At 40.7% G+C, this 13,665-nt stretch overlaps 1 protein-coding gene across 2 annotated transcripts; it reads right to left on the bottom strand.

Annotated features, from left to right (window-relative positions):
* Positions 1-904: 904 nt before the first annotated feature.
* LOC106928007 (NLR family CARD domain-containing protein 3-like) lies at positions 905-13,463 on the bottom strand. Of its 2 annotated transcripts, XM_088003741.1 has the most exons (13): positions 13,194-13,463; positions 11,726-11,833; positions 11,575-11,649; positions 11,269-11,367; positions 7,240-7,305; positions 6,754-6,832; positions 6,427-6,655; positions 3,725-5,519; positions 3,464-3,637; positions 3,042-3,215; positions 2,734-2,907; positions 2,503-2,549; positions 905-2,386 (listed from the first exon to the last, which is right to left on the bottom strand). In XM_088003741.1, exons 2-13 carry the CDS (start codon positions 11,800-11,802, stop codon positions 1,824-1,826), a joined length of 3,552 nt encoding a protein of 1,183 aa, XP_087859867.1. In that variant the 5' UTR covers positions 11,803-11,833; positions 13,194-13,463; the 3' UTR covers positions 905-1,823. The 2 variants fall into 2 exon arrangements, with proteins under 2 accessions (XP_087859867.1, XP_087859868.1); XM_088003742.1 differs by lacking the exon at positions 7,240-7,305.
* Positions 13,464-13,665: the final 202 nt, after the last annotated feature.

The raw sequence follows: 13,665 nt of genomic DNA, 5'->3' as shown, positions 1-13,665 counted from the left end.
GGTTCTGGAGTAAAGAACCTTCCTGCAGCTGATTCTACCGAGTCAAAGAGGAAAAACAATATCTTACCTAAAATTTTTGACGAGATCTTTAGGGAGATGGTTCTTCTGCGTCACATTCAGGTGAAAGTGAGACTAGTTTTTCCAGAGAAGGAAGCGTTTACTGGTCAGTATCACCTGCCGGTTACAAGCCACGTCATGTCTAATTTTACTAAATGTAAAATATCCCCTGCTGTTCACAAAGTCTAAGGCAGATATAGTTTTGCAGTAAGTAGTTATTAACAATGCTTAGTTATTTCTGTTGCTTTCGGAGAAACATAACCAAGAGATTGTTTTCATTTTTAATATTCCATTTCATTGATCAGAACTGAGAAGTTTTAACAATTTGAAATGTGAAGAAAAGAGAAAATTACAGTAAATTAATCTAGTTTATGATGGAAGATTGACTGGGTTATTTAAAACTAATAATTTAAGTCAGAAATAAAAATGCTACTTTTACTTATGCAAACATGGAACCCGCCAGATAAATATGATCTGTAATAAAGTTCCAATAAGAGAACAATGAATTTCTGAACCATATCTCCATGTACTCAGCAGTGAAACCAGCTAGACCAGTATTGTGTTTGTTCTGGGACAGAGGATCACTTAACACCTGGTCACGTGATTTCAAGAGACACCACCTGAAAAAATAAAACAAGCTTATCGGATCTGTACTGAACTCCTGCAGTTTGTGTTTTTAACCACCAGATGGAGACAAATTAGATCTAGGACTAGTTGAAGGTTCCTTTGATGAAAATGTAATTTCTTAGGAAGCTGCAGCAGAAGTATGAATAAATATGCATATTTTCTGTAGCATTTTCCAAATCAAAGCTGAAAAAGAAAATATGAAGAAGCCACATGGCCTTAATAGGATAAAAATGGGTTTTATTTATAAAATGAGTAAGAAATGCCCACAGAAAGTCGTTCATGACGAGATGGTTTTACATAATAAGGAAATAAAACTAACATCACACCAGAGTAAACAAGATCTAACGACAGTCTCAGCAAATTACTGACACAAATTACTAACACTTACAGATTAGATAGTTAATCGAGCTGCGTGAAATGAATACAAACCACCATGACAGTTATAGATCTGATCGATTTGAATGTAACTGCAAAAAACGATGAACAAAAACAGAAAAACACTTTATTAAAGATCATAGTTATAATTATTAGAAACTAAGTAGAAACAACCTGCTCCCAGTTTCACCCAATAACACAATCACTGTATGAAGAGGAAATGCATTAATTAAAACAAAAATCAAAGCAAAATAGAGCAAAAAATATAATTTAAAAGGTTTGGAATCTTAAAACCGATTCATCTGAAATGTCTTTGAATGAAACAGGATGTCCTCATTATATTGAGGTTTTAAAAATACAACATTTTGTGCTGCATAATAGCAACTGTTTGACAGATGAAGTGATTATTCCTTTAATATAGTCAGATACTGACTGGATGAAGATAAAATGAGCTGATGGGTCAGGGAACTTCAATCAGTTCATCAGAAAAGACTCACTTCATCCTGACACACATTGTGAAACTGCACAAATTATTACTCAGTTATTACTTGGACATTCATGGTAAAAATGTGAATTATAAGGTCTGGATCAGGTCCAACATGTTTGTTAATTAGTTTTATGTACTAAAACTGGACTAAAAGTCTCTGTGGTTGATTAACATGTGTGAAACTGCGCCATGTTCATGACTGAAACCCGGTTATTGTATTTTGATCTATGACACCATAAGAGGCTAATGCTGACAGACTAGACAGGTGTTTCCTGTTCTAAACCAAACAGAGAGACACAGAGGAACCGGGCCTGAACCCAACTCCAAACCCAGGATAGAGAGGTTCAGAGAAGGTGGTGCTGAAGGTGTGGATGTGGATCAGGGAGTCAGAGCAAACTTTGTAGAAGGACAGAGTCCCAGCAGGATGGTCAAGATAGGCCGCTACTCTGCTGGTGGCAGAGGAAGAGGAGGAGGAGGAAGAGGAGATGCAGTTGAGGCGAACTGATGTTCCTTTGTTATTGTGATAGACGGAGTAAATCCCATCAGAGCAGAACAAACTCCAGGACTTATCATTGTATCCAAACTCACACTTGTCACTGTCTCCCTTCCTTCTGATTCCTCTGTAACTCACTGACACATGAACTCTCCCTTTTCGCTCCACCTCCCAGTAACAGCGACCAGTCAGGCCAGTTGTGCAAAGAAGCTGACGACACCAGTCAAATCTGTCTGGATGGTCGGGATACCGCTGATCCTCCTCCACGTGGGTCACCTTCCTGTTGCCGTCGGACAGCTGGAGGTTTCTGTTCACTGAGTTTGTGTCGATGCTGAGTCGACAGGAATCTGATGGAGAGAACAAACAATCCAGCTGCAGATATTGATCTAAAATCTGTTTAGCCGTAGTAGTTATTAGCTTTATGTGAGGAGGGTTGAATAATTCTGTTAAAAAACCCACTTACACTTCCTCAGACCTGGTTTCAAGTACTGAACTCCAGCAGGCTCCATCCTGAAATGAGGGAGGTCAGATCATTAGGAACCAGGAAGGTTTAGCCTAGAGGGCTCATACTGAACTGGATTTAAAGGTTTTTTCACTGTTACAGAAACCATAGGAGGAGGAGGAATGATACTCAAGGTTAGTGTTTACACAATCTTTGAATAGTTTGTTTGGATTAAAAATGCTCATCATCTACCTGAGAGTCTCCAGTCTGGAACGCTCATCTTCAATTCTAGCCGTCAGAACTGATTTTCCATCTTCTCCTGGATCGTTGTAGCTCAGGTCCAGCTCTCTCAGATGGGAGGGGTTAGAGGTCAGAGCTGAGGCCACATAAGCACAGCCCTCCTCTGTGATCAGACATCCTGAGAGGCTTTAAGTATAAAAAAACATTGTGAAGTCTGGTGATAGTAGAGTGCATGTGCAGTCTGTGTTCTTAACGTTGTAGTGAAAAAGCATTTGGAAAATGAACATTATATAAATGAAAAATATTAGATTAATACTGACCTGACAGTCTCCAGTTTACAGTTTGGACTGGCCAGTCCCATAGACAGGAGGTTGACTCCAGAATCCTTCAGATCGTTGTTTGTCAGGTCCAACTCAATCAGACTGGAGGACTGAGAGCTCAGCACTGAGGACAGATGATGGCAGCTTCTACCTGACAAGTTACAGGCGCTCAGCCTGAAAAGGTCATATTTCAGTTTATGAAAACATTATGGAGGATTTATTGTCAGTTTTCACTTATTTCAGTGACCATAGTGGGTTTTTCAGTCATTAACACAGATACACCATCAATTTTTATCAAATGTGTATCTTTAATAAATGTATCTTTAATAAAGGCACTTCATTGAGATGAAGTGCATTTCACTTAATTACTTAATGGTTTGACTCTATGCATTTCAAGAGGTTGATGAACTCGTGTTTCTTGCCTGAGAATTTCCAGTTGACATTGTGGACTCTCCAGTCCAGCACAAAGCAGAGCAACTCCTGAGTCCCTCAGGTTGTTGTTGCTCAAGTTGAGTTCAATCAGGTTTGATGAAGAGGAGCCCAGGACTGAGGACAGAGGTTCACAGCTTCTCTCTGACAGATTACACTGGCTCAGGCTGAAATAAGAGAGTATGGTAACCATTTTCTCCCATTCCACTGTTTTATTTATCTGCGTGACAAAGGACATGAAGCTGCATACTCACAGAGCTTTCTTTGATTGTTTGATCACTGGAATCAACCTTAGAAAAGCTTCCTCTGAGGGTGAATACTTCTTCAGGTCAAATACATCCACACTTTGTTCAGAGGAGACCAATATGAAAGCGAGAGCTGACCACTGGGCAGGAGACAGTCGTTCTGCGGACAAACTTTCTGAACTTAGAGACTGTTGGATCTCCTCCACTAAGGAACGATCATTCAGTTCATTCAGACAGTGGAACAGATTGATGCTTTTCTCTGCAGACAGATTCTCACTGATATTTTTCTTGACGTACTGAACAGTTTCCTGGTTGGTCTGGGAACAACATCCAGTTTGTCTCAACAGACCTTCAAGGAGTCTTTGGTTGGTCTGCAGGGAAAGACCCATGAGGAAGCGCAGGAACAAGTCCAGGTGTCCATCAGGACTCTGCAGTGCCTTGTCAACAGCACTCTTGTAAATGTCTGTTTCTGCAGATTGATCTTCTCTTGCTTCAGAACTGCAGGATGTCAACTGTTCCTCCATTAGATTGACACCAGAGTTGATGAAGGTCAGATGAACATGAAGAGCAGCCAGAAACTCCTGAACACTCAGATGGACGAAGCAGAACACCTTGTCCTGGTACAGCCCTCTCTCCTCTCTAAAGATCTGTGTGAACACTCCTGAGTACACTGAGGCTGCTCTGATATCGATGCCACACTCTGTCAGGTCTGATTCATAGAAGATCAGGTTTCCTTTCTGCAGCTGATCAAAAGCCAGTTTTGCCAAAGACACAATGATTTTTCGACTTCCAGGACTCCAGTGTTGATCTGTTTCAGGCTCTCCATCATATTTGACCTTCCTCAGTTTGGTCTGAACCACCAGGAAGTGGATGTACATCTGAGTTAGAGTCTTTGGAAGTTCCCCTCTCCCATTTGCTTTTAGCACATCCTCTAGGACAGTAGCAGTGATCCAGCAGAAGACTGGGATGTGACACATGATGTGGAGACTTTGTGATGTCTTGATGTGGGAGATGATGCTGCTGGCCTGATCCTCATCTCTGAATTTTTTCCTGAAGTACTCCTCCTTCTGTGGGTCATCGAACCCTCTAATGTCAGTCACTCTGTCAGGAAACTTTTCTGGGATCTGATTGGCTGCTGCAGGTCGTGTGGTTATCCAGAGGAGAGCAGAGGGAAGCAGTTTCCCCCTGATGAGGTTTGTCAGCAGAACATCCACTGAGCTGGACTCTGTAGCATCAGTCAGGATCTCCTTGTTGTTGAAGTCCAGAGGAAGTCGACTCTCATCCAGGCCATCAAAGATGAACAGAACCTGGAACTGTTCAAAGTTACTGATTCCTTTGGTTTCAGTAAAGAAGTGATGAATCAGTTCCACCAAGCTGAACTTTTTCTCTTTCAGCACATTCAGCTCTCTGAAAGTGAATGGAAATATGAACTGGATGTTCTGGTTGGTTTTGTCTTCAGCCCAGTCCAGAGTGAACTTCTGTGTTAAGACTGTTTTCCCAATGCCAGCCACTCCCTTTGTCATCACTGTTCTGATTGGTTGATCTCTTTCATGTTGGACTGTAAAGATGTCTTCTTGTCTGATTGTTGTTTCTGGTCTGTGTGGTTTCCTGGATGCTGTTTCAATCTGTCTGACCTCATGTTCCTGGTTGACCTCTCCAGTTCCTCCCTCTGTGATGTAGAGCTCTGTGTAGATCTGGTTCAGGAGGGCTGGACTTCCTGCTTTAGCGATTCCCTCAAACACACACTGGAACTTCTTCTTCAAGTTTGACTTGAGTTTCCGTTGACAATTTCCAGCTTGAGTCCCTGCATGGAGACAACACACTGTAAGGCCTGGACAGGTTGCTGTAGCTGGAGAGATTGACCAATAAAAATAGCTAACCAGGCCACAATATTATGCAGCACTGGGTCAACCCAGGGAACTATTCTCTCTACTATCCTGTCTGCTACTTACAAACCTAACTTCCCAGAGGAATCTAGGTTCTGTCTTGAGCAGAAGTATTCAGAAAACACTGGGATACTTGGTTGTTTGGGGATAGACAGGAAAAACTATATAAAAACCTTGCCAAAGACTTTTTTAACATGATCTGCATCAAATGCCTGCAGCTGAGTGAAACAAGGAGATGGGTTGACTTTCTAGCCACCTCTTCTCTTTGGATGCATGTAGATGGACGGTAGAGTTCATGTCATGGCAAATCAGCAGCAGTTGTACCGTTTACTGGCACTCAGTGTTGACACTACTGCACCACAGTTTGAATTTGGTAGCTGTGTATTTTTGTGTTTTTGAAGGTTCTTCATCTGTAGTTGAATGTTACCTGTAACATTTTAGGTGTACAGGAATTAATACTAAAATGGGTTTTTATCTTGTGCATTGTTGCCATGTTTGTTTTTTACAGTATTTTACTCTAAATATAAAGTTCCCAAAGTTTATATTTCATGAGCAGCTCACTAGTCACCATAGGTGATGTTTAAATCCAGAAGCTGCTGAATCCAGAACATCATTGAGCTCATATGACTGTTTGCTGCTCTGTTTGATTTTGACTTTCTATGTTTGTCAGTTTCTCTTCTTTGATTTCAGTTTGTTGCAGGTTGGACTCTGCTGCTTATCTATGATATGGACTAATACATTTATGAATGAATGAATTCATTTTCACATGTAATCATGTTTTAATTATTCAACATAATAGCAGAATTGTTGTAGAAATCCTCTTACTGCTCTGCAGACGGTCAGCCAGCTCCTCCTGCTTCATCTTCCTCAGGAAGTTCAAGGCGATCTTCATCACTGCCTCTCTGCTGCTCCTCCTCTGCTCTTCATCCTCACCTCCCATTGCCTCCTCATCCTCACTCTGACCCTCTGAACATTCTGGGTCATCTGGACTCAGAACCTTCCGGATGTTCTTCAGTTCGTTTTTCACGAAAGTGACGATGTTTTCCTCCAGCAGCTGGAACAGAATAAAACATGAAGGAAACATCAGATCCATGTTGGACAGATGATCTAAAAAACAGCATGACGTTGACTGAACAGAACCGATGTACTGACCATAAATATGGAGTCCAGCTGTGTTTGATGCGGCTGGACAGATGGACCAGTGGGAACCTCTGAGCTCTGCTGGTCCACTCTGTGGAGGAACCAGGAAACATTAACTCATATTCTGTCTGTCCACACAGAGACAAACTTAGATGATGTTTCTCTGCAGATCTGAGTCAGAATTAGCTTTGTATCAACATCTTCACTCTTCAAGAACAGTCTTCTGCATATCTTCACCTAAAACTTCCACCCAGTGACGGTTCCTAATGAATTTAAATGTCACAAAACACTAAAATTTACTTTTATTGCTGTTGGGCTGCTCTCAGGAGCGAAAGAAAACTAAAGATGACAATAAAGTAGAGGGAGCGAAAAGGTGAAGGTACCTAATGAAGGTTAAGTTGAACGGACTTTTAGTTCAGGTCTGTGAAAACGAGTCTAATCTTAACAGTGATGCATAAATAAAATTCCTTTCATTTCTGTCATCGGTAAGAGTCTTACCTTTGGTAATCAGAGGAGAAATGTTTGAGTTCAGATTCAAGCTGGTCGTCATTTTCCAGCCTCTTCCTAACAAAACACAAAAAGATCCAGACTGAAGTCAAACAGTTTTTTCAGTTTTCTGAACCTCAAAAATGGCAGCACAGGTTCCATCTGTGTCTAACTCAGGAACACTGACATCTAAATATGAAACACTGACATATTTCATGATCTGTTTACTGATTATTGGGACTGAAGCAAAGAAAGACAGCAGAAAAAGTCTGTTTTGTTTAGGTTTAAATATCCAGAACAGAATAAAACATCCACCTTCTTCATTAAGAAATAATTACACTAGCTTTTAAATTACCTCTAATTTTATATTCAGCCCAAAATTATTCATACCGCTGGCAGATTTACATTTAATGAACCGTTCATTTACATTTCTTTAGATAAATTCATAAAATGCTCCAACAGGTGGTTTCCACAGAGCTGAAATCTAAGATGGCAGCAGCTGATGCAGCTCTTAGATCATTACATGTTTTCTCCCTATTAATAAACTTTCACATCTTGTTCTGCTGCTGCAGAGTTTTCTAGGTTCCTCATTTCTCCCAAACGTTGCTAAAGACCCGGAAAGTCCCGGAAAACATTCAATCATGATGACTTTTTAAATACAAAACCTCTGGTTGATCAAAGAATCAGATGTAAAAACAGTTTGGTATATTTTATGATCACATTAGCTGCTAATTAGTACATGTTTTTATGTGTCAGAAGAGGGCTTAGGAAATAATAATACCAAAAAATAAATAAAAAATTGACCAAAAGGGCACTTGGGGGCAAGGAGCAAAAAGGGCAGGTGCTCAAGCCCCCCCAGCCCCTCCCTTTGCACGTGCCTGGCCCAGCGAATGGAGGACAGGAGTCGGACTCCTGACTACCGCGGCTAAAGTGTCTGTATGCGGGGCGCCGTGCTAACCACCGCGCCGCGCAACGCCCCTATTGCGGTAGCCTATGCTGTAATTTACAGATTGTCTATGTTAAATTATTTACATTTTTATACAATTTGAGCTTTCTGTCGAGCTCACCTAGTCCACCTTCTTTCATTTCCTTGGAAAAATCTGTTTTGTCATGTGATTGCGACTAGTGGACTAGCCTAGAAAAAAGTCATTGCAGAGAAAAGAATCGACTAGTCGATTAATTGATTCAACCCCAACTTCAGATTGTGGCAGGAAGCCGGAGTGCCCGGAGAGAAACCTGCAAACAGGAAACCTGTCAAAACTTTTTACCTTTTGCCCCATAAGTTTAAATCAGACATGTTTGGTCCCAGTCAGATTTCTCCAGCCTCAACATGGTTACTAGGTCTTCTAGGATTCTTTTCTTCTTCCGATGTTAATATTTTTAGCTCCTCTCCAAAGGGCCCTTTGCCGTCTTCCAGAGGAGGCGCTGGAGAAATTAACCTCTGGTGTTCTCAGTTCTTTTCATAAATATAAATGAAGCCGTTGTTGGACATGTCTTCACTGCAGTCGCTGTCTGCAGTGAAGACATGCTCGTTTTCTGGATCATTTCAAACTGTGGCAGGAAGCCGGAGCGCCCGGAGAGAAACCTGCAAACAGGAAAAAAGATTTCCTGTCAAATCTTTTTGCCTTTTGTCCTCTGGTGTTCTCAGTTCTTTTCATAAATATAAATGAAGCCGTTGTTGGACATGTCTTCACTGCAGTCACTGTCTGCAGTGAAGACATGCTCGTTTTCTGGATCATTTCAAACTGTGGCAGGAAGCCGGAGCGCCCGGAGAGAAACCTGCAAACAGGAAAAAAGATTTCCTGTCAAATCTTTTTGCCTTTTGTCCTCTGGTGTTCTCAGTTCTTTTCATAAATATAAATGAAGCCGTTCTTGTACATGTCTTCACTGCAGTCACTGTCTGCAGTGAAGACATGCTCGTTTTCTGCCTTCACGGTTCGTTCTCCCTTATTCAAATAGCAGTAGAACTCCGTCATCTTCGGATCCCCACAGATGACGGAGGACAGGTGGTACGTCTCCGTCCCACATTCTGCAGGGACCTCGATGGTCTGAGTGGCTCTTGTTTGGTACCTCCTGGTCACCCTGTGCAGAAAAAACACCAGGACCTTGTTATCGGTCAGACAGTGTTTTTTCTGCCAGGGTGACCCGCAGCCTGAACAACGGCGCTTGCATGCTAAATCCAACCAGTACTCCAGCAGTATGGATATACTGGTTGAAAATAGTATCGGTGGAAGAGCAATCATGGCGCCGTTGTTCAGGAGCCTGAGGGAAGTGGCTCCACAGTTAGAGCAGAAGTCGTTGTCATACATCTCTCTATCTGTGTCGCCCCCAAACGAGTCCAACCAGACCAGAACAGACTCCAGCAAACTTTTTACGTCATAGTCCTTCCCCAGACCTGACGGTAGCTTCCTCTCCGTCAGCTCCATCAGAACAGGGGAAAGGTCTTGTTGACAAAAATGTTTGCCGGGCTGACGGACAGCTGAGTGGATGAGCCTCCCACAGCTGGGGATGGACGATGCCTCCAGAAAAATCCTTTCCTGAGCGAGACACCGCTTGGTGACGCTCAGGTTCAGGACGCTCTGGAAAGCAACGTTCACCCAGCTGTTCTGGAGCTCATCTGAGAACTTGAAAAAGTTCTCCTCAGCTTGTCCGGGTCCTGCAGATGCTGTCCTCCCTACAACTGGGAGATCCGAGCCAATGCCATCTACTGAACTAGGGGAACTTGATACCTCGACTCCAACGGAAATCTGTAAATTCAGACTTGTTTTCCTTGGCAAAGGAGCAGCTCTGTTGTTGTCAGAAATACAAAGTTCCCCATCCGGGGAACTTTGTATTTCAAAAGTCCCTGTGAACGTCCCCTTCAGAGGACTGTTCTTTAAGGATGGGACCAGGGAAACCAAAGCTTTGGCTGTCTCTTTACCCAGAGCTTTGGCTGCGAGATCAGCCGCAGACAAATCTTCCCCAGCCGGGTCAGATTTTTCTGCGACTGTTGTCTCACCTCCATCGTGTACCATCGTCTCTGGACAAACCTCCCCAGCCGGGTCGGTTTGTCCAGAGACAGTACCGTCGTCCTCTGTACTGTCTTGTACAGAGGACGAGATGGAGTCCGAGGTCCCATCATCCAAAGGCTTTTCAGGACAAACCTCCCCAGCCGGGTCGGTTTGTTTTGTTGACCTGGATGGAAATCCTGTCCAAAATAGATCTTCCTCTTCAGTGTGATTCTTTTCTTCTTTGCCATCCTTCCCAGGAAAGAAATGATCACATACCTTCTTCATCCCGGTGGTCACGGCATATCCAATGCCCCAACCAACCGGGAATATCAGGGGAACAATCGCCGTCGCAAAACCGAACATTGTTGCTGTATACAAATCTCAAAGTCCAAGAAATGTCTGGATCCTGACTGATGCTTAGAGATTCCAGAATTCAAGCTTTAGAACTTCTTTGATCTACTGTGATGTACGTCTATGACCTCATCAGTGAGCTCACTGCACTCGTTGCTATGGAAATGATCAGCTCAGCTCTGCATGACTCAAGCTGACATACATATTTAAATAAAACATTATACTTTTTATTTATTTAACATGGAGAGATTCATAGATTTGTATATGATTTAATTTTTGCTTTTGTGGTTTTCCATACCTGCTGTGGTATAAATGTTCTGAAGCATTTTATCCACTATTATTTTTAATTACAATTAATTCATTAGGATTATTCATGTATTAATCATTGCACAGTGCTAGGAACAGTCTGTGACCTATTATATTTATTTTTATTAATTTTCGCAGACAATTTAATGCTGACTATTTTACCAAACATAAGAAACAAAAGCAGAAGAGCGACCCAGGTATGCACTAATACATAATTTTATTGAGGTCCAGAACCCAGAAGTTCTTGTATTGCATCATTCAGGAGCCTTGGGGATAAAAGGGCTTCATGATTGTATTTCAAAGGCAGATTTCAAGAACAACTCGGGCAAGAGTTTGGTGTGTGTGTATAATATATATAGCAGAACATTGAGCAGAACCTTTAGAGCCGGCTCACCTCTTTGCTGCTGGAGGCTGGTCTGATTTAAACAGAATAATAATGTCCTTGGACTGGTTGCTCTTCCATGACACACAGCTGGGCTCAGCTGTGTGATTCCTGCAAAATAATAAAAGGTCAATCAGAAATAGATTAGTGATAAAAAGCGTGGGATCCGCAGTTACTAGCAGCAAAACTGGATTGTTTTCCAATAATGACATTAATATGTTTGAATAAAATCATCAAATTTCAGGGGAAAAATATTTTGTCAGGTGATAAAAGGCCAACTTTGTAAAAAAAAAAAAATTAAACTTAGATCCAGCTCACCTCTTTGAGTTGTTACTGCTGAAGGAAACACAGCTGGATCTGGGTTCTGGTTCTGGTTCTGGTTCTGATAGCTTCCTGTGGATGGAGTCAGTTTGGTGATTCTACTGCTGAACTTTGAAATTTCCTGGACAGGTAAAGGTCATGACCTCACCTCTGGTCCTCATGTCCCCTAATGAGAGACATTTTAGAGGGAAGGACTGTGTCCTCTCTGTCCTCGCACTGATCCATGCTCCCACTAGGTGGCGCTCGCTCCACTCACCTAAAACGGAAACACAAATAGGTTTGAAATATTGACTTTATTTAATAATTTTATATTCATGTTTTAATGAATTTATATTTATTTTCTAACTTAAGTTAGAATCAAATCTTGAAATGATTAATGCTGTAAATGATTTGATTAATCAATGAATAGAGTGGAAAATAACTGATCATTTTGTGTTTTCAGGAATCTGAGACATTTAGATAAAAATGGCAGGAGACACTCGTCCACATGACCTGTGAGTTAAACCGTTCAAGAATAAAAACATTAAACTTATTGATTCAGAACTAAAATGAAACCATAAATTAAAACATATCTTATGAGTTTTAATGTGACATCTGAAGGCAGATTTATCAGAGCTGAAAAGTTTTATCTGATGTTTCTGTGGAGACAAAATCCCAAAAGCCTGAAACCAGAGGCTGAGTACAAAAGCATGCCACACTTTTCAGATTAATATGTATGTTTCTTCTACTTTAAAGTTATGGGAACTATGATCCCAGTGAGATAATTTAAGTTTGTGGTGGCAAACATTAAAGGTAGAACATGAAAAATTATGATATTATTATTAATTCCTGATTATTTCATGATTTGTGTTGATTAAAGTCAGAAGTGGCAGAGGACCAAAAGTTACTCAACATATTTTTCCATAAGTAAAAGTATTTGGTAAAAGGTTTGCTCAAGTACTTAGTGACTGATCAAATTATTAATCATTTAATAGTGAAAAATTACATCATCAGATGCACAAAAACATAAATTTAAGTGAAAATTTGGGCATTTTAAGGACAAAAATTACAATAATTCATATAAGTAACAAAAAATAACAAAATCAGGTAAAAGAAAATTTTTCCAAATCAGTTTCTTTCAATAAAAGAAAATTATGAAACTTTGACAAAAGGTGAATTTTAGTTAAAATATGTTTGATTCTCATTTAGCGGGTAGAGAATTCAGACATTTACTAAAGTAAGAGTAGAAATACTCAAGCCAAAGTAAAAAGTACTTATGAAAATGTATTTTTAGAAAAAAGTTACTCAAGAAAATGTAACTAACTCTGAGTGAAGTTAAGTTTATTGTTAGTCCAGTGACATTTCTCAATGAAATGTAAAAATTCTCATCAATGATGAATGTCACACTATTTTCCCCTCAACATTATTAGTATTTAATATAAATATTTATAGCCTCCTATGAATGTTTTCCAGCTCCAGGCCGCCCGTGTTTTCTGCAGGTAGATTTTCATCCGTCCCTCCCGGTTTCGGCTGGGAGTCACTGGGAACTATGGAGCGGAAGTTTCTGCTGATTCTGAACGGAATGAGCCTTAAAACGATCTAAACCATCACAAAGAAAGAAATGTTGAGTTTCTTACCACAGATTGAGGCTTATGCGGCAAATCTGAACTGCGTCACAATGAGGAAAGTGAAAATAAAATTCAAGAGACGTTCAGGGATCAAACTAAAAGTCAGAAAAAGTAAGACTATTTAAAATAAATGGGGAAATATGGCCTATTTAAAGAATTCATCCTGTTTAGCGGTTTATATTTCCCCCTTCTAGATATTAAGTTTTGACTTCTCTATTAATTGCTTAGCACGAATGAAATAGAAAGGTCTGCCTGCATGTCTTTCACTGAAGTCACATGACAGCCGAGATGACGTCACACAGTCAGCCTCAAGTATATCCCGGTAGTAAGAGTAATCACGTGCTTCATACGGGTTAAACCCGTATGAACCGCTAATATACAGCAAATAGTATTAGTGTGATGTTATATTGTATTATGGGATAGAATGTTTCAGGTAATAAAACCTGATCAAATATTGTTTATAAACAATGCGAGTCAACAG

Source organism: Poecilia mexicana, unplaced genomic scaffold (assembly GCF_051168715.1).
Source record: "Poecilia mexicana isolate PSO_F unplaced genomic scaffold, ASM5116871v1 scaffold_2, whole genome shotgun sequence".
NCBI classification, from domain to species: domain Eukaryota; kingdom Metazoa; phylum Chordata; class Actinopteri; order Cyprinodontiformes; family Poeciliidae; genus Poecilia; species Poecilia mexicana.
Note: the sequence above shows the minus strand (reverse complement) of the source record. Positions and strands in the feature narration are given on the sequence as shown.

Coding starts and splice junctions, on each gene's coding strand:
- LOC106928007 (XM_088003741.1), bottom strand. CDS start 11,802: ATGGATCAGTGCGAGGACAGAGAGGACACAGTCCTTCCCTCTAAAATG. Junction 11,650..11,725: donor AGGGGACATGAGGACCAGAG/GTGAGGTCATGA, acceptor CTCCATCCACAG/GAAGCTATCAGAACCAGAAC. Junction 6,833..7,239: donor TTCTCCTCTGATTACCAAAG/GTAAGACTCTTA, acceptor GTTCCTCCACAG/AGTGGACCAGCAGAGCTCAG.